The sequence below is a fragment of the Cricetulus griseus genome, chromosome 4 (genome assembly GCF_003668045.3).
Source record: "Cricetulus griseus strain 17A/GY chromosome 4, alternate assembly CriGri-PICRH-1.0, whole genome shotgun sequence".
NCBI lineage: Eukaryota > Metazoa > Chordata > Mammalia > Rodentia > Cricetidae > Cricetulus > Cricetulus griseus.
In genome coordinates this window covers 188329063-188354694 of record NC_048597.1, presented here as the reverse complement: position 1 = coordinate 188354694, position 25632 = coordinate 188329063, and the positions used below count along the sequence as shown (strand labels likewise).

Genomic DNA, 25632 nt, shown 5'->3' with positions numbered 1-25632 from the left:
AGTTTAAAATGGATCAAAATAGAGCACATGCACAGCCAACACTGAAGACTCAAATGCTTAGGGAGTTTCTCTTGTAACTATATGTATTAAAAAAACAAACAAACAAATGTCAGAATTGATGCATGGTAGGAAATCAGATAGAACCTGGCTTTCTACTGAAAATGGGAACATCCAGCTCACACAAACGATGGTTTCACAGAAGGAAGGGAGGCCTGGTTTCCTCCAAGGATGGTTAGATTGCCAACCTCCTCAAATTATGACTAAGTGGCTCTTTCCTGACATTCTCAAGCATCTTCAATTTTCCCACCAAATCCAGAAATTTTTTTTAAAATTATGTATATATTTATCTATATGCCTGTGTGGTCTGTACAAGTGTGAGCATTGATGCCTTAGAGTCTAGATGAGGGTGTTGGTTCCCCTGGAGCTGGATTTCTAGTTGGTTGGGAGCTGGGAATTCTAACTCAGATCCTCTCTGCAAGAGCAGTATGCTCTCTTAACCACGGAGGCATCTCTCAACTCCTTTGATTTTGAACCCTATCCTCAAACTACTTAAAACTATTTGGCTCCTTATTTTAGGGAATGGATTCTCATTTCTTATACTTATTCAGATAAAAAGTTTTATACTTATTTCAAATCTTTGCTATCTATCTCCCATCCTTCACCTCCAATTACATATTTTCCTAAAAATCTTCTTATCATTATCACCATCAGAATGAACCCAAGTTTGACCCACTATTTTCTTGTTCATAGGCTTCTACAAAGCCTGATAGGAAGTCTTCATAGTACTTAGGAAATATTATGTATTTTGCACGTTTATTTGTTACTGCTTGCCTCCCTTCACTGGTTAAATTTACAACAGTAGGTATTTTCGTTCATTGTTAAATTGCCAGTCCTTGAAGTTGATTAGATTTTGTTGAATAAGCAAAGGATAAGGCAGTGTGCATAAATGAGTACCACCTGTAGCAGAAGCATCACAGAAGGACTGAAGAGCATGGATGAGAACTGATATGAGGGAAGGGAGTGGGGGATGAGGAGTGGGGAATTGCGTGGGGTTCAGGGATCTGGAAACCAGGCCCCTTAGCACTGTGTGCATCTCCTTTTTTGTTTGTGAGTCCTCTGATGACTGTTTCCTATTCATTATTATATCCTTTCCTCCAGGGTCACAACGCAAGCACTTAATGAAGTTACTTTTAAATAAATTAAATATAAGTGAATGAGAAGGCATATGCGTTCGAGTAGGAGCTGATAGGCATCTTTCACTTTTAAGTCCATACTTTAGCATGAATGTAATGCATATTAGAATTTTCTTGCATGCTTATTGGTTGTAAGTCAATAATCTGAGCCTATTACCTTAGGGCTACATGGACAGATGACACATTTGAAGCAGACCAGGTTGTGTGTTTGGAATGGCCTCTCTGCACATAGTAGGGACTCAGTGAGCTTCTGGAAATAGGTTTTCAGGTTGCTGCTTTGTGTTGTGCCCCGGAGTGGGGTGCAGACTGCTTTTCTTACTGTGGAATCTTAAAGGGGGTTCTCATGCACTATGAATATTTTTATGTAGATTTTATTGGCATCAATATGGGACAGCAGGCAGCTTATCAAAGTGAATGAGATAAATATGGAACTATAAGAATAAAGCCAAAAACCCTTGACAAGGCTGAAAGTCTAATTTCTTACATATTTCATAGGTCTCTCCTGGAGATTCTGAAGCCAAACCTCTGATCTTCACATTTGTCCCCTCTGTCAGAAGACTACCAACCCACATTCAGTTGGCTGACACTTCCAAATTCCTTGTTAAAATTCCTGAGGAACCAAGTGATAAGAGTCCAGAAAGTGTAAATAGGGTAGGATTGTTTTTCTTCTTTTGAAATTTTGAATGACAATCTAAAATTATCCATAGTAATGACTTGGAAATTTGTGTCAATGTGTATTTCCTCTGTTTAAAATAATATGATGTGAAATGTAAGGATGGTTAAAATATGCCTCTGAGGGCTGAGGGTTTTATAGTGGAGTGTGAGCTTAACCTGAGCTACATGGGTTCCACCTCCAGGATTGCCATATGTATGCATATACTTAAATATGTATTATATATATGCATATATATATATATCCGAACAAATGTATAAAGCTTTATGTCTCTTATTATGTGTCCCCAAACACGTTGCCACCCCAATCTTCTTAAGTAAAGCCATGTGTCAAGAGCTTACCCCAGCCAAACACAGTTCCACACTTCCAGCTTCTCTCTCTCTCTCTCTCTCTCTCTCTCTCTCTCTCTCTCTCTCTGTTGTGTGTGTCCATGAGTATGAGTGTATCATCTCATTTAATCATCTTAAAGAAGGCCGGCATTATCTTGCTGTTTTGCTTGCGAGCCTAACCTTTAATGGTTGAACCATCTCTCCATCTCAAAAGTTGATATTCTCATTTTATAAATGAAGAAAGTAATAATGACTTCAGGTGGCTTGTGAAGAAGATCAGGCTAGTACTATATTCCAAGTGGATAATAACAACACACAGGACTTACAAGTTATTGAGAAGACAATGAAAGCAAAGATAGGGAGAATGTATGGTGAAACTCGAGGTCATGGTGAACAAAAAAATTAGAGAAAGCCACATCTGACAAGCTTCACCAGTGTCATTTAGACTGCATCAGTATCAGGATACAGTGTGGACTGGGAATACAAATTACCTTTTCAATTTAGTTGTACTTACTCAATTTTTTTTGAAGACAGGGTTTCTTTGTATTGTTTTGGAGACTATCCTGGAACTCACTCGGTAGACCAGGCTGGCCTCGAACTCACAGAGATCTGCCTGCCTCTGCCTCCCGAGTGTTGGGATTAAAGGTGTGTGCCACCAACGCCTAGCTTTTTCTTCTTTTTTTTGTTTGTACTTACTCAATTTTTGACTTCTGTCTCTATTCATATAACACATATATGTTAGCATATGTTAAATTGACTACTACAGTTGAACTTGTTAGTATTTAGTGACTTATGTTTTTCTTTTGAACTAATTTGAGCATTATAGAAAAGTTGCTTTAAAAAAGAGGACAATCATTGAATGGTTATCAAAACAAGGAATTGGCATTGAGTCTTCTAAACACCATCTGTCAATGGCTGTTAGGTTAGAAAAATAAATTAGATAGCTTGATAAAATTATATGAATTCTGGTCTTGTAAACATTCTGAATATTCATAAAAAATGTATGGAAAAATTGAAAATTCCCAGTTCAAAGTGGCAGCTCAAAATGAAATAATGTACTGAAAAAAAACCCCACACTTTATATCAAGTTTGTCTATATTTTTATACATGGGCATGTAAATTTTGTCAATTTCGGCAAGAGTCTAGGCCAAAGGTGGACTCTGGGTGTCTTCCTTGGTTGCTTTTCTACCACAACTTTTGAAACAAGGTCACTGTTTTAACTAGAGTAGCCGACTGGCTGACTAGAGTAGCTGACTGACTGCTTAGCAAGTCCCTTAACCACAGTGATGGTGTTCTAGGCATGTGTGTACCACTTAGCTTTTCTTTTCTGGGTGCTAGGCATCTGAAATCAAGTCTTCACACTCCTATAGCAAGTTTTTTACTCACTCACACATCATTCCAGCCCCTGTATCTTAATAAAGTCTCATTCATGAGCTCCTTCCAATTAGCTTAGATTATTCATTCTGATAATTGATGTATTTTGTGTCAATGCTACCTTTCCTTTTAAAAGTTTAGGAATTTATTTTATTTTGGGATTTTTTTTCATAGGATTCCCCAACACCATTGTTAATAAAGGATATGCTGGTTGTGTGATAGTTTACTAAAACTTGTCCAATCCACATGACAGCTACTTTGTGAATATCTTCTTTGATCATTCTTCTTGCTCCGTCCATCCTGGTTCCTTTCCTGCCTCCCTTCCTCATGATTTACTGGGAAGCAGTAAGCTTTACTTGTTGATGTTAAGCCTGAACTCTAAGTCTTTTGGACTTGGGTCAGTACAAACAGATGAGCCAGTAAAAGGAAGCATTTTTTTCAGGCCATCTCTCTCAGGCAAGCCTGGTATTTTAATGCATTAAAAGCCTTTCCATGAGTGGGTTAAACTTTTTAGCATAGATTAACAAAAAAGATGCATTTGTCACCCCATGTCAATATTTTTTATCTTCCTACATTTGTTGCAGTTTGAGTACAGTGACCATATGACCTTCAGCTGTGACAGCAAGCAGGAGAGAGACCAGAGGATACTGGCTTATCCCTCAGAGGTCAGCGGAAGGAATTCACAAGGAACAAAATTTGGTAGGAACGAACCACAAGGAATGCATCAAGGTGACCTCTTCAAAGCAGAATATGTTTTTATTGTGGATTCTGATGGGGAAGATGAAGCTACAAGCAGACAAAGTGAACAAGGTCCCTCAGGAGGAACAGGCAGCAGAGCTACCCGGCCCAAGTCTTTGGCTATTTCTTCCAGTCTGGCTTCTGGTGTGGTACGTCCCAAAGTACGTGAGGTTGATCTCAAGGCCTCATCACATCCGGAAATTCCTCATGGGATGGCCCCTCAGCAAAAGCATGGACAGGTAGGTTTCATCTGAGTGCCATTTTCATTATCTTTTGTTGTGTGTATCTTCATTTTCCTGTTTAAGGAATAGGTAACTCTCAAAACTGTATTAAGAACTCCAAATTTCAAGATGACAAATAATCACAGTATAAATAAGCATAGAGAAGTTGATGAGACTAGAAATTATATTGTGAATCACTGGACAGAAAATATAACACATTTAGCTAGAGTAGATTTGGGAAAATATTATATTTTCCTTTTGAGCAAGTTTTGGAGAAGGCTGACATTATGGAGGTTACTGGGAGCATCAAGAAGCACATTTCAAACATGAAATATCCAAGAAGCATTAAATATATCTTAGGAGTAAACACAGTACTTTTAAACCAATAAAGGAATAATAAAAGGATAGGCCAGGAAATAAGAGTATGTAAGGAATGGATTTTCCCATGTGTGTCTTAAGGAAAGTGCCTGTCTGTGTGGTTCTGGAACATGCTAAGATGGAACTGAGTTCAGTGAAGCTGGGAAGCATATCCCACTTGGAAATTTATCAGTGAGATGGAAGCATCTTCTAAGGTGGAGAGCCAATATTGTCATAGGAAAAGCCCATTCTGTGATGGCAAGAGAGACGGGAAGGGAGTTTGAAGGAAGATATAGGAAGATTCTGATGCTGACTGGCTACTGAATATAACTGAAGTGCCAGGTGCCTCTGAAATGCAAGGTGTGGTTGGAAGACCAGGGACACAGAGGCTGACTTTGAAGGTACTGCAGGGAGAGATCTCACTGTTTGACAGTGGGGAGTGAGCTAGTTCTAAGACATCCTGTTTAGGTTCTATCTAGACACACCCTTATAAGCATTATAAAGTAGACTAAAGGACATTCTTTTTTATCTGCCAAATTAGTCTTTTGTGATATTCTGATTTAGCAAGTGTAGGTGTTCCACATTTGTTGTCACTTATGTCTATTCCTCTAGCCTTCACTGATGCTATAATTTTTTATTACTTTCAAGCATCTGGCATACTCCACTGCCTGTTTGTAATGGAAGATGCTCTCTAGGGTATTGTTATTGTGGATCTAGGTATAAAACATAACACACACACACACACACACACACACACACACACACACCTTTCATCCTTAAAAAATTTTTATGAGTATGGGTGTTTTGTGTTTTGTTTTTTTTTCTGACTGTGTGTCTGTGTACTATGCCTGTTGCCCCTGGAAGCCAGAGAGAGCATCAGATCATCTGGAACTGGAGTTATATAGATTGTTGTGAGCTTCCATATGAATGTTGGAAATTGAACTCAGGTCCTCTGCAGAAACAGCCAGTGCCATTAACCACTGAGCAATCTCTCCAGTCTCTAAAACATTACTTGTTAAAAATTTATTCTCAGAGAGGTACTGGAACAAAGTACTTTAGTAATGTAAGTCAGGCTGTTCTCAAAGGCAGCACAGACTCAGACATTACTTTCTCAGACATCACCTCAGGAAAATTGATAAGCAAAAGGAGTGTCATGGATTTCTGTTGCCAGGGAAAACAATAGAATGTGGCCACTTTGATAAGAGCAGTAGCATAATAAATGTAAAGGAAGCATTCTTATGAAGAAATTTGGAGATTTTATTTCTTCTTTTTCTGTTAGTAGATGTAATTCCTTGAACTGGTCATTTATTTTGCTTTGTGTAGTCAAATATAGAGAGGTCAAAGCATAGGATGAGCTCATACTTGGGAATACTTTTTTCCTAGAAGATAGATGAAGTTACCTAAGTGCCAAACCAAAAGGTAGGAACAAACCTAGTTCCTTAGGAGCTAAAGATTATGGTTACAAGCTATAGAGAGGTGCTGGATCCTGATGTCAGGAAACTGATACTTGTTTTTCTGTTTCAGTTCCTGTGATGACGTAGATCATGATGAGATAAGGACAGCTGTTACTCACCATTGTAAACTAACAAGAAATGACCAGAGCAGAAATTAAGATAGTAGTGGGAGTTTGTAAAAATTTGACAATAAATCTCAAGACTGGTTACTAGATATTAACATCATTAGTTTTTTCATTTAGAAATGTAGTCAATGAAGCAAATCTCTGGTCTTTCTTATAAAGAAAAATGAACCCAGATATAGAACTGCCTGTAAGTTTGCATTACTTGTTATTCAGAAACAAGGTATTCTAAAGAGTGGCTTCAACTCTTCACCTGGCCTTTGCCCTTTCCATAGTCTAGACTCTTAATCTAGCCATATCTTGCACTGTTTTTCTTTAGCTCTTATGAAATAACACTCAGTACAAACAGCCCACTCATTCATTGCTGATCTCTTTTTTTAATCTCTTGAATGATATCTTCCCAGAACCTACATCCATGGTGTTTGATACTGATGCTTAGCTGGACCACTTCCTGGAGACCAATTAGTGCTCCTTTGTTTTTGTGATGTTATTTGATGGTGGATTATTCCTTTCCACTTTTACCAATTGATCTTTTTTTCTTAATTAGATTGAAAATAACTTGAAATACAGGCTTATTTTTGTTAAATTTTTTAGAGAAGTGCTTTGTATGAAAGTGAGCTTCACTAAGGTATAGGGAAAAAACCAAATATTGCTAATTTCACATTCTCTTCATCTCTGAAGTCCTTGCTCAGATACTAACCTCATGAAATTTGTTTAGATGCCCTCAGTGAGAGTAACTCTCCTCCATACAATTCTGATAGTTCTTTAGCACACAATTTTAAATAGCCACAGTCTAGCATGCATTATTACTATTTAGTAATATCTTATCTTCCTTAACAGTTTGTAAAGTCCTTAAAGATGCAGCTCATATTGATTTCATTTTTATTAAACATTTTAGTCTCCTATTGACTTAGTATATTCTAAAAATACTAATACAAATTTTGTGGTTTGGTATATATCCCAAATATCTTCTTTGAAGTGTGTCCTAGTTAGGCTTTCTATTACTGTAAAGAGATACCATGACCATGATAACTCTTATAAAGGAAAACTTTTAATTGGGGTGACTTACAGTTTCAGAGGTTTAGTCCATTATAATTGTGGTGGGTCATGGCAGCATGCAGGCAGATATGGTGCTGGAGAAAGGGCTAAGATTTCTACATCTTGATCCACAGGCAATAGGACGGGAATTGAGTGACACACTGTGAGTAGCTTGAGCATAGAGAACCTAAAATCTCACCCCCACAGTGACACACTTTTTCCAACAAGGTCATACCCACTTCAACAAAACTGCTCTCTTGGGGACCATTTTCTTTCGAACCACCAGATTCCACTTCCTTGCTCCCAAAGTCCTGTAGCCATATCATAATGCAAAAATGCATTCAGTCGGACTTCAAAAGTCCCCTTAGTCTATAACAGTCTCAAACTAATTTAAAAGTCTAAAGTTCAAAGCAAGACTGAAAACCAGCTGGGCAAACTTCAAAGTCTACATCTCCATGTCTGACGTCAAAATAGATTCAAATCTCCAACTCCTTTCATCTTTGTGGACTGCAACACACTTCTCTTTCTTAGGCTGCTTACATGCTGTTAGTGTCTCTCCTACACTGCGGCATCTCAAACATCTTGGAGTCTCCAAGGCTATCCAGGCTGCACCATCAAAACTTCATGCAATGGCTTTTGTAGGCCTCCATTCACTTCGGACATGCTTGGCCTTAGTGGTTTTCTTTAGTCATGGAGGGAAATTACATTGCCCTTTTATTGTATCCTTCACTCTAAAGCTAGAACCAGGTGGCCAACTGAAGCTGCTAAGTTCTTCTGCTTGTTGGGGCTGGGACATTGCCCCCTTGACTAGTTAAATTTTCACCAGCTTTCTGTTTTCCATGGTTTACTTCACTGCTTAAGCTTGGCTCTCCTGGAACTAGATCTATAGGCTGGGCTGGCCTCAAACTCAGAGATCTGCCTGCCTCTGCCTCTGGAGGGCTGAGACTAAAGTCATGCACCACCACACCCAGCTCTAGGTTTTTCTTTAATTCCTTTTCACAAGTTGGAAACTTAGCTTGGTGGGATCTTGCTTGAGGTAACTACTCTCTTTATTCCATTTTCTAGCTTCTTGAAGACAGGACTTATCTCTCGGTGTTCCTTTTCTCCTCAAATTGTATATTTTGTATTTTTACTTTCTCAACTTTCTCCTTTTCATTACAAATCTTCACAAGAGTAACCACTCATAACCATATCAAAGAGTCAATACTAGGCTGTTTTCAGAGATCCTCTGTCAATGGAATTAATCCAAAACTGTTCACTTTAGTCTCAGGCAGACATTTTTGAAAAGGACAAAAAACAGCTACATTCTTTACCAAAACATCACAAGAACCATCTCTATGCAACATACTAAAATTCTTCTCAGAAATCTCTTGAGTCAGCCCTCCATAATTCAAATCATTCTAGGTGCCATTGTATTTCATGGCCCTACTAGGATGACCCATTATTTATTTATTTATTTATTTATTTATTTATTAATTATTTTTTAAGCTGCTCTTAAAGTATCCTACTACTCTCCTAATCCAAAGTACCAAAGTTCAAATTCCCAAACAAAAATATGTTCAGGCCTATCACAGCAATACTCCAGTCCCTGTTACCAACTTCTGTCTTAGGGTTTCTATTGCTATGAAGAGACACCATGACCAAAGTAACTTCTATAAAATAAACCATTTAATTGGTTTCAGAGGTTTAGTCCAGCATTATCATCATGGTGGGACATGTTGGCATGCAGGTGGATGTAGTGTTGGAGAAGGGACTGAGAGTTCTATATCTTGAGCTGCAGGCAACAGGAAGTAAATTTAGTGTCACACTGTGAGTGGCTTAAGCATAGGAGACCTCAAAGCCCACCCTCCACAGTGACATACTTCTTCCAACAGGGCCACAACTACTCCAACAAAACTACACCTCCTAATAGTGCCTCTTCCTTTAGGGGCCATTTTCTTTTAAGCCACCTCCAAGTGGAATGTTTAAGTGAAAGCACATACTTAAAAAAAAATAAGTCAGTAAGTACAATCAGTAAATAAAGTGTAAACAAAAAGCAAATATGCTATTGAAAATAAAGTAAATAATTGAATAAAAATCTTAACTAAAATTTAGATAGGAGATATTTAAATATTCATGAAATAGTCTAAAATTTTTTCAGTCTCTATACATAAGAGACTTTCAAAAGAGGAAGTTTGTAATTGAGATGTAAAACAAGAACAATGAAGTGTGTCACTTCAAGTCCTTTAACTCTAAAAATTAGGAGATTATTTAATGACCTTAGTGAGAAGAGTGTGAGTATATAGGGTGGATAGAGCTAAGAAATAGATGGGAAGTAAAGTCATGGAAGTCACTATTTAGGAGGTACAGATACAGAAACAGATATGAGATAGGAGCCTTACTTGCCTGATCCTCTAAGCAAGTCACCTGAAAACAGGATTACTTTCTTCATTTATACAATTAGGTGAGGAGCTGGGCATTGGTGGCACACACCTTTAATTCCAGCACTCAGGAGGCAGAGGCAGGTAGATCTCTGTGAGTTTGAAGCCAACCTAGTCTACAGAGCGAGTTCCAGGACAGGATGCAAAGCAATACAGAGAAATCCTGTCTCAAAAAATCAAAATAATAATAATAAAAATAATATAATTAGGTGAGAATATCAACTTTTGAGCTGGAGAGTTGTTCAGTCATTAAAGGTTAGGCTCACAAAACAACAAGGTAATATCAACTTCTTTAAGAAGATTAGATAAAATGATACATACACACACAAGGACACACAGGGAGAGGCAGAGACAGAGAGACAGAAAGAGACAGAGACAGAGAGACAGATAGAGAAACAGAAATAGGCAGACAGACAGACAGACAGAGAGGGAGAGAGAGAGAGAGAGAGAGAGAGAGAGAGAGAGAGAGAGAGAGAGAGAGAAACTTGGAGCCATGTAACTGTGTCTAGCTATGGTAAGCTCTCAACACATGACCTTCTCTATTTAAGAAGGTTGGGATGGTTCACCAAATGTTTACTAAACCCTACTACCATGTTCTAGGCTCTGCACTGGACACCAGGTGTAAAAAGACAAGGTTCCATTGCCACAAACTGAGCCACTCAGCCATGTCTTTCCCACTATGGTGGACCGTCACCTCTGAGATCATAATAAACCTTTTCATCCCTTAAAAAAAGAAGGTTAGGATGGCAACATGCTTGGGGACACATAATAAGAGACATAAAAGAGCAAGAGGATTTATATATTTGGATACAGCTTGGGTATGAGAACTGCGGAGAGGATATAGACAATAAGTTCAAAAGAGTTGGGTAAAGTAAAACAAATAAGGTTATAATACAAAATTCTAGTCAATTTGGATATTACTGTATTTGTTAGATCCAATAATATGCAATATAATAATACTTAGGTAAATGATAAGTGCACATGCAGTTGTGGTCCGAATCAAAGTTATAGTGTATAGTGCTGTTGTGGAGGTCTAGGTTCTACTTGTGCTCTCTGTAATGATTGCACAATGATGAATGTGGAGGTCTAGGTTCTACTTGCGCTCTCTGTAGTGTTTGCACAATGATGAAGTCAGTTAGTGATGCATTTCTAAGAATGTATCCCAATCATAAGTGTCAGTAAGTACTTGCATTTCATAAACCATAATATTCTCAGGCTTCAGTTTTTATAAGGAACACCTTAGTCACACCAGCACATTGCGCCAAGTAGTTTTTGCATGTTTTATCCCATTAGAACAGTTTGCTGACAAACTTTTTTCTTCCCTCTTTTGGACCCTACCATCTAACACAATTCCTGAACTAGTGAGACTACTTAAAAAATATCACAGGAATGATTAAGCAAATGGTCTTGGGAAATATATATGGAAAAGACATTATCATCCTATAACTCTTGATGATTATTCACAGCTGAGTGAGAGCTATAATAGGGCTAATAGGGCTAAGATAGCCCTGGGTCACTGTCTCATAATTAGTGATGTTGCTGTTATTTTGCTTATAGCCCAAGGAATTTAGATGTAGAAAATCTTGAAATAAGTTGGAGCATTAAACTTCTTGTTGGATTCTGCTAACTTTTGGAAGGACTAGCTTTGGGCCCACCAACAAGTTTCTGCAGTATGGAGTGTATACATAAAAAACCCCAGAAAGATCATAGCTAGAAGACCCCAACTGCATGCAAAACAAGAAACATAAAGGTAGTCCAACCTAGCATGAGTGGATGACAGGTGATTAATGTCTTAACCAAGTAGCTGGGCTCTCATGGTAGGTGATAAACATTTATGTATGTTCAACCTTATAGTTGATAGAAAACAAAATACAAGCATGTAGTTTTATTCATTTAAACCACTTTTCTCTGGTGATCTTTCCTCTGCCTTCTCACCATTTGTCTTTCTGTTTGGATTTGCTCCTTTAGTATTCCCTCTCTGCTTCTGTAGCAAGGGAGAGCAGATATAATGTAGGAGAGCTTTTCTGAGTTATTGGGAGACCCCAGGCTCTGTTAAATGCTCGCAAAAATCCCTAGTTTTCACAAACTGTAGTTATTTCCTCCACATGGCTCAGTTTATACTAGTGGCCATAGACAAAGGAATTGCTTACATGGAAATCAGGTTGAGTTGGGAATTCCAACAGGATATGCTGTAGGCATTTCAGACAATGGTTTCCGGACTTGCTGATGTCAGAATGCAATTTTGTCTGTTTGGGGAGGTAAGGACTACATCAACCTAGTGCAGAATAAGAAGAATAATCCCATTGTGGTATGACTGAGACTCTACAGAGGAGCCCAAGCAAGCCCTTGTGCAGCAACTTTCCAAGTAACTGTTTCCTTTAGAAGATTTGCTATTATACCACTGGCCCAGATTAAGTTCTGAGACAAGGGATCCAGCAAAAAGCAGAAGATTGCTGGCATTTTCACCACCCACCAGTGATGCTTACTGTTAAAATTTGAAGAGGTTGAATTTCTCTTCATAATTCTGTTAGGATTGGAGAGTTAGTAAAACCATAAAAAGATTGAATACTTATAGAGCATGCCAGTGCACCTGTGATTTAGAGTACACAGGGATAATTCGATTTTTAAATATCGGGGGGGGGGTTTAAGGGTTGGAGGAGAATATTAACTTTGGAAGAGTTAACTCTTCCAAAGTGGAGAGAAGTCCAGTTGAAACAACTGACCTTGAAAACCACCCACAGTGCCAAATGTTTATTGAGAAAGGGACCACTCTGCACAGGTGCAGGATGCTTGCCCCATTTTCAAACAGTGCTGCTGTACAGGATATGTTGTAAATCAAATGCACTGACCCTATTCTCTGACAGGGTGGTGCCAGGTTTTGTTTTGCCATAACTTTGTGCTGACAATGGTTAGAAATGTAATGGCAGTGGGATTAAGAGTGAAGATTTTCCAGAGAATTGACTAGAGACCAAGCTTGCTATAATATTAACAAGGCTCACAAAAATGCTAAGACTGACAAAAGTATTGCCAAAACCTAAAATGGAAAGTATTGAGAAGTTAGTGAGATGAGACTGAATAGCAAGAGAAGGGCTATGTAATGAAGGGAACACTTTTGGTTCACCCTAGCACTGATGAAGTCTTGAGTATGGATGTTCACTCAAGATTTTAAAAGTTCAACTCAGTGCTGAGTTATATGGATTAAAGCTAGAGTTAGGAATATCAGACAACATTATTTCATTGGTTCAGATAAGAAAGGCTAAGAATTGTCCTGGTGGTTTTATATTTATGCCTTAGAAGAGGACCAGCTACTATGTAGAAGGCCACCTTTCTATGATATAATGATTGCAGATAGGACAATTGGGTGCTTTCTACAAGGTTGTGATGATTCTGGGGAGGGTGTAGTTGTGGAGGACTAGCATCTGGCAATGCTCACATCTCAGATAACAGAGCAGTCACTTCAGCTTTGATGTAGACACTCTCAAATCTCTTTGACACATTAGAAAAAGTGAACGTGTAAAGCCACAGTTAACTTTAGATTTACTAAAATGAATTATAAGGCAGCTCTCTAATAGCATCGCTGTTTAAAGAATTTAGGTCCTCAATGATAGACAATGCAGTGATGAAGTTGATCTACCTTAGGATAGTAGCATATTGCAAGCATCTTCTCTCATTAGAGTTCTGAAACTGCATCCAAAAGTTTAGGACAGCCTTTTAAGAAGAGTGTCTTGAGAATGCCTATGGAGGAAGAATGTGGTCAAGAGCTCAAGGAAATAAGAGTGCTGGGGATAAGCACAGTTAGCACCAGAGGAATGCTCAAACAATGTGGGAGAAGAAGAGGAATGGTTGAGAACACAGAGTAGTTATTAATGGGGAAAGATTTACAGGAATGTACTGTATATTTCAATGAAACAGTTTACCATTGCTGGTGTTGGCAATGGGTTTAGAGGTGAAATGAAGGACCGTTCCAAGTTACTGATTGAGAATTTGGTGAGTGACCCTCCCTTCTTTCTCCATGAAATTATTCATTTATGTCTTTGCCTCTTTCTTTTATAAAAGGAATGAAAATAATATGGACTCAGGATTGTGAATTTCTTAAAATTAATGATGAATCCCTTGTATCTAGAAAGTATATAAAATTATAGTGCTATAGTTAGTTACATGTTAGTGTAAATTAGAATAATATTATAGTGCATTTGGAAATTATTAATTGGTATATTGTAAATATAGTAATATTCTAACTGGAAAATTAAGTACAATTACATTTAGATCAACATAATAAATATTATTAAACATTGGTGCTCCAGAATTTTCTCACTAATTGTGTGACAAAATTCTGAATTTTATTAGGAAAAATATCACACAATGCAGTAGGATGTTAGGGACATAGAGGCTTGGACCTGTAGAAAGTTTCAGGGGGACCTTTTTACTTTTACTAATGTAAAAAATAAGGAGCCTATGTTCTTAACATGATGGCAATTTAGTAACCAATCAAGACAAACTGATAGTTTGTTGCATATGTTGAAGTTCTTAGAAAACAGCATTGCTGGAAAGATAGTTGAATTCTCCTGGCAGTCATCAGTAATTTATGGAAAAAAAATCTCTAGCAAATTCTAATAGCTTTTCTAAGTAGGGTACAGTATGTAGTGACATCCTGGAGACTTGAAATGTTCCCATTTTTCTTTTTTCATGGTTAAAGTGCTCTCACAGACACAGTACACACACACACACACACACACACACACACACACACACACACACACACACAGGAAGAATAGGAACTCTTGAAAGAATGTTTTTTTTTAACATTAAATGTAACTCCAACTACAAATTATTGTAGAACTTCAAATAAAATGTTGTCATCTTTTAGTAACAGTGGAATTGTGTTGCCCAGTCAGTGATGTTTGCATTTAAATATCCTCCCCAACAATATGCATCAGTTGCATAAACACATTATTCCAAGATAAACTGCATGGGAATGATTAAGCTTTCTCAGTTTGATTGGGTTCTGTTTGATTTTTCATTTTCAGTGATGTTTTGATATTCTGGACTCTGTCAATGATTTCAAATATTATTTATGTGGCAAAATTACTTGCTAGTCTTTATATTTATAAAAGGAATATTTGAGGTGTGTTTGCTCAGAGGCTAAGGGGTTTGAAATAAAATGTTTGAATTTGTTAGATTTAAGTGTTTTTAGGGCTTGAGACTACATGTCATGAAGCTCCTTACAGTGGGTCTGTTAGAAATTTTATTCACATGGATCTGAAACAAAAATCCTAAAATATGTCTTTCATCTACAAATGATAATTTGCTGGTTTAAATTTATAGACATTTTCCTGCTATTTGCTTAGTGCACTGTGTATATTAATATTCATTAATATTTTAGATGACTCATATTTCTCAAGTTCACTGGCCTTGCATACTTGAATTTTCTAATCTGATAAAATCAAATTAATAATCTTAAAGTCTCTGTTTTAAAACTTTGCCATGATTTTAGCATTTGTCTTAAGTTCTGGACTACTTTAATGGTGCAAGAATACATATACATGCTATTACACAGGCTAGCTCTACCTTAAGTAAAATTATGTTTTAACATTTTTCTTCTTTTTTGATGGAGGATTGGCAGTCGCCTAGTTTCAAATAGATTTTAAAGTGCTCTGGCTTCTTTTCATAAGAAAGAGAGCCCATTGGTTCCAGAAGAACCTAAATCATTGGCTAAGTGTTTGCTAAATTATTGTTATATGTTCATTCTGCCAAGTGATTAGGGGAAACAAGCTAAAGTGCCCTCTCTATTTTAGACCTGGTGTTCCCTCTCTCAATTTATTACTGTGTGTTGCTGTTGGGAGCTTCATCCTTTGAATTCTGGGCAGATTCACAATATGTAGTCCAAGTCTTTTGAATTTTAAGCAATGGAAATATATTAACATTTAGGATTCTAGTCGTTATCAAGCTGTGGTTTATTTTCTTTCAATGGTAGAAAAAAATCTATTCCATTTTCCAAAATAAAGTTTGAAATTTGTAATGAAGACAACTTCAATCCTTACACATTATACAATTCCAAATTAGGACAGCTATTTTAAATATTTTGAATAAATTATTTTTTTACAATATAACTGTGAAAACGAATTTTATATTGATTTTTGTTTCAGAGAATAAATGTAGCACTTCACTCTTCATATCTCATTTGAAATTCAAAGCCATGTCTCATTAGTAATCATAAACTCCTTCATTAGTAATAGAGGCTTAAAATGTCTCATTTTATGTAAACTAGAAGAAGGGCTGTTGGCATAAGCACACAGTAAAAAGAATATTTTGATAATTTCGTAAGTAATGTCCTATTTCAATCTATTTTTCTTTCCTCTAGCTAACTTCTCCCACTACCTCTGAGCAGCTTGCTCGTAAACCACCTGCTTTCTCCTTTGTTTCTCCAACTAATCAGAAAACACCACCCATCCCAGCTAACGTCAGAGGAGCCTCTGTGCTAGAGGAGTTTCACACTCGCAGGCTGGATGTCACAGGGAACTCGGTGGAAGAAACAGCTACGTATTTCCACACTACTGCTCACGATTCCCCCCTTTCCGAATGGAGAGGTGCTTCGTCATTAGTATTTTCTCCTTCCACTCAACTGCCAGGTTCTAGTTTATGTGGTTCAAATGTAGCTGGTCACACACGCGGGCTGGCACCCGAAGCACAGAAGAAAATGTCAACTGCTCCTGTTCTTAATCCCAGGGAAGATCTGAGAACTTCTCCTTCACCTGCCTCGGGTGCTTCTCTGAAGTCACCTTCACCTTCCTACATACCGGTCCGCATTGTCATGCATTCACTGTCTCCAAGTCCCAAACCTCTTACCTCCTCTTCCCATGGCTCTTTATCTACTGTCTGTAGCCGCATGTCATCCAGTAGCAATCTTTCAAAGTCAGGGCTGAAGTCCCCAGTACCCTCTCGGCTCTCTTTCCTCACTGCTATCCTCAAATCAAACCCTTCTCACCAAAGGCCTTTATCCCCTGCATCCTGCCCAACCTTCTCCCTCAATTCCCTGGCCTCTTCCACTCTCACACTTGATCAAAGAATGAAGCCATCTTCCCCCACACCTAAGAAATCTCTCTCAAGTTGTTCCTTGACAGCTGGGTCTACAGAGCAAGGAGAACACCAGGCTTCTGCAGAGACACCCCAATCCTGCCACCTCCCTTTTATTCCCAAGTCTCCCCCACTTTCTCAGGTGTACCCCATATCTGCACCAGCACCTGACAGTAGCAGCTATACTTCTATGGATATAGAGAAAATACCACGAGGCACACTGAGGAGCAGTGCAACACTACCCCAATTACAGACGGACACATTCGGTTTTGCTAAGGTCCCTCCAATCGCACCGAGCTCATCTCCTCTTCCTTCTTCGGAGGGCAGACAACATGGTGACTTCAGGGTTCCAGAAAAGAACAGGAATATTTGCACACCACCCTCTACCTTGTTATCCTCTGCATCTCCTGTTAATGAGAGCACTGCCCTTTCCTCTCTAGAGAAATGTTTCCACCCCTCCCCAGCCCTCTCAGACCTGATAGACAGATCCAAAAGAGCCTGCTCTCAACAACACTCAGGCCCGGGGTTGCGCCCTTCCGTTCTTCCTGCTCCTCCCATCTCCCATGCTGGCTCTGCTTTTCAACCCAGTCTTTCTCCTGAGGGTTCACTCACCCAGGTACTCCAACCTAGTCCTTCAGCACTGTACCCAAGTTGTGGCAGTGGTACATGTCCTTCAAGAACTGGACCGTCTGAAAGCACAATACCCAACCACAGCTCACTTGTTCCAAACCCATCACTTCCTGTCTCTCTAACAAGAACCAAGGAGCTGATCTCACCTTGTGCGCTGCCCACGTCAACAGACCCTGAAAATAAGAAGCCCAAGGTATTTTCTTTTTGCATGTTGCATGTTTATTTCAAAATATGGAAGAATCTTCTTTTCAAGGAAAAATCGATAATTGTTATGTTCATCCTATGACTATGACCCCCAGGGACAAACACACAACATACACACACACAGTTATATTCTTTTCCTGGGCGTCGGCTGCAGCTTTGGTTCCAATTAAAAGCATAGCATTTTAAAATATGCTACATTTTTGGTAACTTAATAAGAAGGTTCTCATTATCCATTAAAATACTTTGTACTGACAGTATAGTTAGTAGACTGATTAATATATTACATATAGCATAGATCTCGGATCATGATATAACCAACACCAGTTTGAAATTGTTCTATTTCCTTTGCCTTTGTTTAGTCATGATTTTCACCCTTCTTTCCTTCCTGCAAGGCTGATTTTCTTTTCATTGCTCCACATGCTGCAAGCTAAATAAAATTGGATTTTACTCTCTACATTTAAGGCCAAAGGGAATAGAAGTTTTCTTCATATGCAAAGATATTTAATTTACTGCAAGTCCTTATTATTTAGTATTATTCAATATAGGAAGAATGAATAAACTGAGCACGAAGAACCAGAAATAAAAGTAATGCTGGCCTTTAAATGTTCTGAAGTAGTCTGTTGAGCACGGGTGTGAAATGCCATTTATTGACATGAGGGAAGGAATGTTTGAGGAGGGACATCATAATTCAGTCCTTTTGGAACATGTGGTTCTATACTAGGCCATGGCAGCTTCCCATCTATTCTCAAAGGACTCAGGAATAAATCCTATTACCCACAGAATTTGATAGCTGTTAAGCAAGTAAAATAAAACTGTGAAAGTGCTGGCATTAGTAGTATATGGAACTTTTAAATTCCATATATTTTAATATTACGGTTTCTAGATTTTTGAGTGTTACATAAAGTGAGTTCATTTCTGTTATTACCAGATAATGAAAGTGAGGTTAATGAAATAGAGCAACTCAAAAGATATTGTTATTGATAATTGGAATACATTTCAACTAAAAAAGTAGGCATTAGACACTGTGTGCCTACTACAATACTAGCTTTCCTAAGAGTCCATTCGATAATTTTAAAAAGAATTAATAGGTAATTATTCACCTTAAAACTTGTTAACATTTGAATTTAAATGCTTGGTTGTGAAATATGTGTATCATGTACTAAAAATTGTCAATCTAATCATTTACTGAGTGTTTTGACTTGTTATTTTTTATTTTTAAATTTAAATTAGAGTATCCCTACACAGACCATGTGGCCTTGAACTTGTGACTCCTGCTTCAACCTCCCCAGTGCAGACCCACCCCCATGCTCTGCTTCTGAGAATCATTCTCCAGTGCTTTCTTGATGTTCTGGTTTGCTTTTCAATTGCTGTGATAAAACACCATAACCAAAATCAATGTGGGGAGGAAAAGGTTTATTTCACGATATAGCTTATAGTTCATCATGAAGGAAAATCAGGCAGGCACTGGGTCAGAGACCCAGGAGGAATGCTGCTTACTGTCATGATTCCCATGGTTGCTCACTTTGATTTTTGTTTGTTTGTTTTTGGAGATAGGCTTTCTCTATGTAACAGTTTTGGCTGTCCTGGAACTCACTCTGTAGATCAGGCTGGCCTGGAACTCACAGAGACCTGCCTGTCTCTGCCTCTTGAGTGCTGGGATTAAAGGCATGTACCACCATGCCCAGCTATTCAGTTTGATTTTTATACAATCTAAGACCCCCTTTCTAGAGATGGTCCCATGCACATTGGGTGGCCATCCCAACAGCAATCATTGATAAAATAAAATGCCCTACAGACTTGCCCATGGGACAATGTGATGGAGGCATTTTCTCAGTTAAGACTTCTTCCCAGTTGACCCGAGCTTGTGTTGAGTTGACAAAAACTAGCCAGCACACTTGCCATACACTTAAATAACCCATTATCCTTTGTGGAAAGTTTTTTTTCATCATAGAAGTTTGTTCAAAGTGTTTCTGTTTGTGCTCCAGTGTGCTTTGCTCCTGTTTTATCCCAAAGCGAATATAGATAGCATTTGATGAGGCTAAGCCTGAAAAGTCCTTGATAAATTAAAGGCCCATAAGTGGAAGACCTACTTTTCCATGGTTTTCTTTCTCTCAATTTTGAAGAATTTCAGCACTAGCTTTATTTGTTTAACTTTCTTGATTAGTAGTTAAGGAAACTGTAGAGGTAGACATACTGATTGAAATTGGTGACCATGAAAATAACAACAAAGACTATTTACCTGTCAGTCAAAATGGTAACCTACTCCGTGGTTGACAAAATGTTTTAACACACAAATTCATGACTTTGCCAAGAAGGTGTTTCTGTGACATGCTCTTTCTTTTCATCTTAGTTTTTATTTCTTTATTATTGCATTTCTATCATTTACAGTTAGAAAGCTAACTTACTTTTTATTACAAATAACCCTTCTTGGGAGTAATGCCTTTAGTATAGAAATTCATTCAGATTGACACCATCAAAAGTGAACTGTATTCCAATTTTGGTTTTTCTTCTGGCTGTTTTGTTTAAATTGGTGAAATTACAGAAGACAAGGATAAACTAGACAAAACTCCAAAATAACAAAGAATTTGTTCACTTTCACAAGTTGTTTCTTGCCTCACTCTTTCTAGGGTGGTGCCAATCCAAGCAAAGTGCTCTTTTTGAAGTAAAAAAAGTAATCAGATTTATTTAAGCTTTTTGCTCCAAATAGATAGGGGTTCTCAAATACAGGTAGCCAACAGACTGAAACAGAAATGCTTAAAGGAAGCCAATTCAAAGTCTGGACCATACCAAATGTCCTTTGATATTAAAATAAAATGCAATGGCTAGAGAGTACTGAGCTGATTCAGACAGAAAACATGTTTGAAGTTCCTTTGCCATTGTCATAATTGTATTGCATTAATATGGTATAATTGACATGCTAAATTCAGATATACTTTTAAAATAGTCTGTTTTTATGTCCATAGAATAGTATGTTCATGGCTCTGGATAGGATGGGCAGCTCTTTGAGTATTGCAAAGACTATTTTCTGATCAACTTCTATATTGTTTGAGACACCTTTCCCCTTTGGGAAAGATGGGGGTACAACATTCCCCCAAGATTGTGTTTTTGTGCCAGATATAATTGGTTGTCATTTTTAAAATAGTTTGATTTTTTCCCTCCTAGTGAGCTGCCATGGTATTTCATATAGAGTTGGAGAGACTATTATATCAAAAGCCCATATAATCCAGTACTCACTGAAAATGGTTTCAAATTTCTTCCAAATGAGTGCTTCCAATGGTTTGGCTTAAAGCTATTTGGACTCAGCTTGTTTACAGTATCAGTCGGAAGCTTTTACTGCTTCATGAGACTTCATAGCCAGTGTCCTATTTATTAAACTCTCATTCCTTTAAGGCATAAAAACATTTCCAATTTTGTTATGTCGAAAACTTGGTGCCACATAAAGGATGTGCCTTTCCCAATTTTTTTGTAGAACCAAATACAATTTTAGAGATGAGTGATAGGAAACATGAGCTAAAAAAATTAATCAGGGTGACCCATTCAATAAGCATGTACTGTTCATTTAATATGCTCCCCTCAGCCATAAACATGACAGTAAGTTTAAAAAATGCAAAATTACCTCCTCTGAGAAAGATTACATTCTGTGGTGGAAGAGAAACTATCTATTTCCCAAATTGAAAGTCAAGTATCTTCTTAGAGGGTCAGGAATGGTATGAGGAAGAACACAGCCTAGTAAGGTCAGTACAGAAAGGGGCAGTGTCTCTGGTTTGTGTCGGATTGCTGAATTTGTTTGAGAAGTTATTATGCAGGAGATGTTCGATGAGGAAAATCCCTGAGGCCAAAGGGTACTTGATAGGAAGAAGAAACAGATTCAGAGCAGGTGTTGAGGCGTGTAGTGAGCAAAAGGATGCTGCCATTAGAGGAAGGGGGACCTGAAGCCAGATTCTACTCTGAGGCCTCTGATGATTTTTACTTTGAGGAAGATATGAATCTGTTGGAGGTTTTCTTTTTATTGAAGTTACTGAAGATATATTTTTAATTTCATACAAGTGCAGTATTTACATTGATTTTACATCTCCTGTCCTCTACAACTCTTCCTATGTTTCTCCCACCACCTCCCTGTCTACTTAACTACATCTTATTAAGTATCTTATGAGTGTTTGTGTGTAGATGGGTTTAGGGCTGAATACTTGGGTTTATACCTATCACAGGCCTAATTTCTCAAGAAAACAGACTGTCCTTCTCTCAATAACTTCTGATTGGCTGTAGTTCTTCATCTAGAGGTGTAAGCTTCTGATATTTTCCCCATCTATGTTGTCATGCTGAAAGGTATTTAGACAACCATATTGCTGAAATTTCATGGGAATGACTTCCCTGCCACGTCAAGAAGACACTGTTTAACAGCAGGCATCCCCATCCTTTGGCTCTTACAATCTTTCCTCTCCCTCTTCATCAATGTTCCCTGAGACTTAAGATGTAGGGTTTGCATTGCAGATATGGCAATTGTGGTTGAGAACCCCATGGTAACGTATATTCTGTATTTGACTAGTTGTAGATCTCTGTAATAGCTTCCACCTGTACGAAAGTACCTTTTTTGATGAGTGGTGAGAGCTACACTTATTGGTGGGTATAAGGATACATAGAGTAAATTTAGAAATTTTATTCGTTTAAGAAAATGGCAGTAGTAGGTTTTCCTCTAGGGTCTAGGATGCAAGGGTAGTTGGTGAAGTTTGCAATACCAGGCATGGATTCTCTCTCTTGAATGAATGCCTTGTGTCTATTTAGATAGCTGCTGGTTACTCCCTGTATGAAAGTGCCACTATTGTACCATTAGAGATATCTCTCTTGGCTGGTCAGTCATCAGTGAGATTTGTAGCCCATAAAGTTGGGTGGGTCTATTAATTGCTTTTCTCCATTGGCAGCTTCCATTGCATTTAGAGTCAGTTCTCAAAGAGGAAGCTTCCAGTTGTAACTCAGTTCTTTCAAGTGTTGTGTCTGGATTGTGTAGTGTTTTCACTACAGGTTATTACTTTCACATTCTGGGAAGGTTTTGCTAGGTGACGGAATCCTGACTGGTGTATAAAGAATGGAATATACAAGGATAAACAATGAAGTGAAAAAAATCTCAGAAGGTTATTGTAACTGTCTATGTAACTTTTTGTCAAGCCATAGAAGTGAAGGCAAAGATGCTTGTATAGATTTTGTAAGTTGTATAATTTTCAGCAAACATGAGAACTACTAAATGAAATGTTAAGCTACTAGATTTTTTTGTGACTTCCTATTTTTATCATTGGCTGTGACTGTTTTTTATTTAACACCTTTAATAAGTTTCCTGTGCTTGTAGGGGACTAATGACACCTCATAATTCCATCCTTATTCCTGTCACTTCCATCTCAGTACTGACCAGTATTGTGTCCCGTTTCTTTTTCTTTTCTCCAGCTGGACCCTTTATTGTTCTTAGTGCTGTATCACACTCAGGTGTGAGTAGTTAACAAAAGCTTCTTTTTTCACCCTAGTTGAGTGTTTGCTTTTTAATTCAGGAGTTGCTCAGTTTAATTCAAGATGAGACTTTTTATTTTTCTTTTTGACGTGTGTGTGTGTGTGTGTGTGTGTGTGTGTGTGTGTGTGTATGTGTGTGTGTGTGTGTGTGATGTAATCTTGAGTGTATATGTGTGATGTAATTTGTATGTATGTATGTATGTATGTATGTATGTATGTTCTTGTGTGATGTACTCATGTGTGTATGTGTGTTATTCAATTTGTGTGTGTGTATGTATGCATGTGTATGATGTACTCATTTGTATGTGTATCTGTGAGCTACATCTGGAAGGAAGTCAGATGTTGATATGGTGATATCTTCCTCAGGTGCCTCTATACCATACATTTTGTCTAGGGTTTTCAATGAACTTTGAGATTGCCATTTTGACTACACTGGCTGGCCAGATAGTCTTCAGAATAGGCCTGTAAATGGCCTCCCCACCCCTAGTGCTGGGGTTTGCATGGTTGTGTATTCACACCTGACTTCTTACATGGATGCAGGGGATCCAAACAGAAAGCAGAAAGGCGAGGCTGAGCATGGTGGTGTACACCTTTAATCCCAGCAATGGCTCTGAAGGAGGAAGCAGGCTGATCTCTGTAACTCCCAGGCCAATCTGGTCTACAAAGGAATTTCTAGGCTTGGCAGGACTGTAGAATAATACTGTATCTCAAACAAGGCAACAAGCAAACAAGGAGGAAGATAACTTCAGAACTTTAGCAAGTTGGAAGCGCCAGGGATGTGTTTAGATGGGGAAAGAGGGATTCTCAGTAACCAAGTTTGTCTAGGGCTGGAACGACAGGTGAAGAACTTGTGCTTTTTCATGTCCTTCAAATTGTATTGTAATCTTCAGTTAACATTTTAGCCTGATAGGTATACCAGAAAATATATGCTGCACATTTGTTTCACACTAAGCTGATAATAAGTGTAAGATAAAGTAAATGGAGAAATATTATAAAATCTCTGTTCTAAAAGACCTAGCAGATAAATAGGGATGGGAAAATATTCTAATGAACTAAGTTTTATGTGTTTGGGATGTCCAAAACACAGAGGATAAATCAGATATGGGTGGAGTTTCTATGAAGAGAGGTGTGCAGACAAATCTTATTAGTGGCTATTTCTCCTGGTGTTCTGTTAGGCACAGGGATAAATTAGTTTCCACAGTTCCACCTGACAGTAACATCCTGGCAGCAATGCAGATAGTCTAGATGTGTGTGCCCCTCCACTTGGCTATCAGAAGATTAAAACAGGGGATCATAACAATTTGGAAATTTCCCAGGAATATAATTCTGAGAGAAAGAAAAGATCTAGTGTCAGCCAGAGGAAAAATTTGTCTCTGGGAAAACTTGCAGGGAGACTAGAGTTCAAGCAGTGATGGGCAGGCTACATCTGGACCAGGACTGCTTCTTTATGTATATACTACTTCTCATTTGCTTAAGTTTGAACTTCATGTCAAGCCCCCGAAAGATGGGCTTCAGTAGCACTGGGTGTCTTTGTTCCCTTCCTAATATGACAACATTGAACAAATCATTCTCTGTTTCACTACTATTTGTTTGTTTGATTGGCTTATTGAGGATGTGAAGCCAAGTTCACCTTGCCAGGTCTGTCATGGTCCAGGTTCTGTGCTTAACAGGCCCACCATTCCTGGCTATTTGGCTATCAGAATCATAGATGGTGTTGCCCAACCACTCCAGAAATAAGGGGATGGGTACCTGGTTAATCTTCTATGAGTTGGCTCTCAGGTAGGGTTGATCTTTCATCTCAGATCTTCCATCACCGAGATAATGACTAGCAATTTTGGTGTCATCCTGGACAATCAAGAAGTGAGAGTTCATTCAAACTCTCTTCAAGCTCATAGATCTAAAGAAGGCAGTCATTGTTGCAATGAGAATTCGCACTAAGGAGCCCGTGCTGTTGCTAATCAGGGGTTCTTCTGCTTCTGAAGATATGCCAGAAATCCAGTCCTTAAGACATTTTACCTAGTTATCTTGAGATTTTGTTGGACTTTCTGATTAGATTCTGTGGTAGAACTGGAGGCACTGGCCATGGGAAGCACAGTACTGGTTGGGGAAGGGTTTTTGTAGGGATAAGATGTGTTCTTGTTACCATTAACCTCACAACCAGCATTAGTAAGTTTAGATCTACAGCTGGGCGGTGGTGGTGCATGCCTTTAGTCCAAGCACTTGGGAGGCAGAGGCAGGTGGATCTCTGTGAGTTCGAGACCAGCCTGGTCTACAAGAGCTAGTTCCAGGATCTTCTCCAAAGCTATACA

General features: G+C 38.3%; 1 protein-coding gene across 1 annotated transcript in view; it reads left to right on the top strand.

Annotated features, from left to right (window-relative positions):
* The window catches only part of Mlip (muscular LMNA interacting protein), a 101129-nt gene that overhangs the window by 2759 nt on the left and 72738 nt on the right, over positions 1–25632 (top strand). Inside the window, exons 2-4 of the mRNA XM_035444225.1 lie at positions 1689–1844; positions 4154–4546; positions 16281–17816. Of these exons, the coding sequence (XP_035300116.1) occupies positions 1689–1844; positions 4154–4546; positions 16281–17816 (2085 nt within the window). The remainder of the gene's footprint in view (positions 1–1688; positions 1845–4153; positions 4547–16280; positions 17817–25632) is intronic.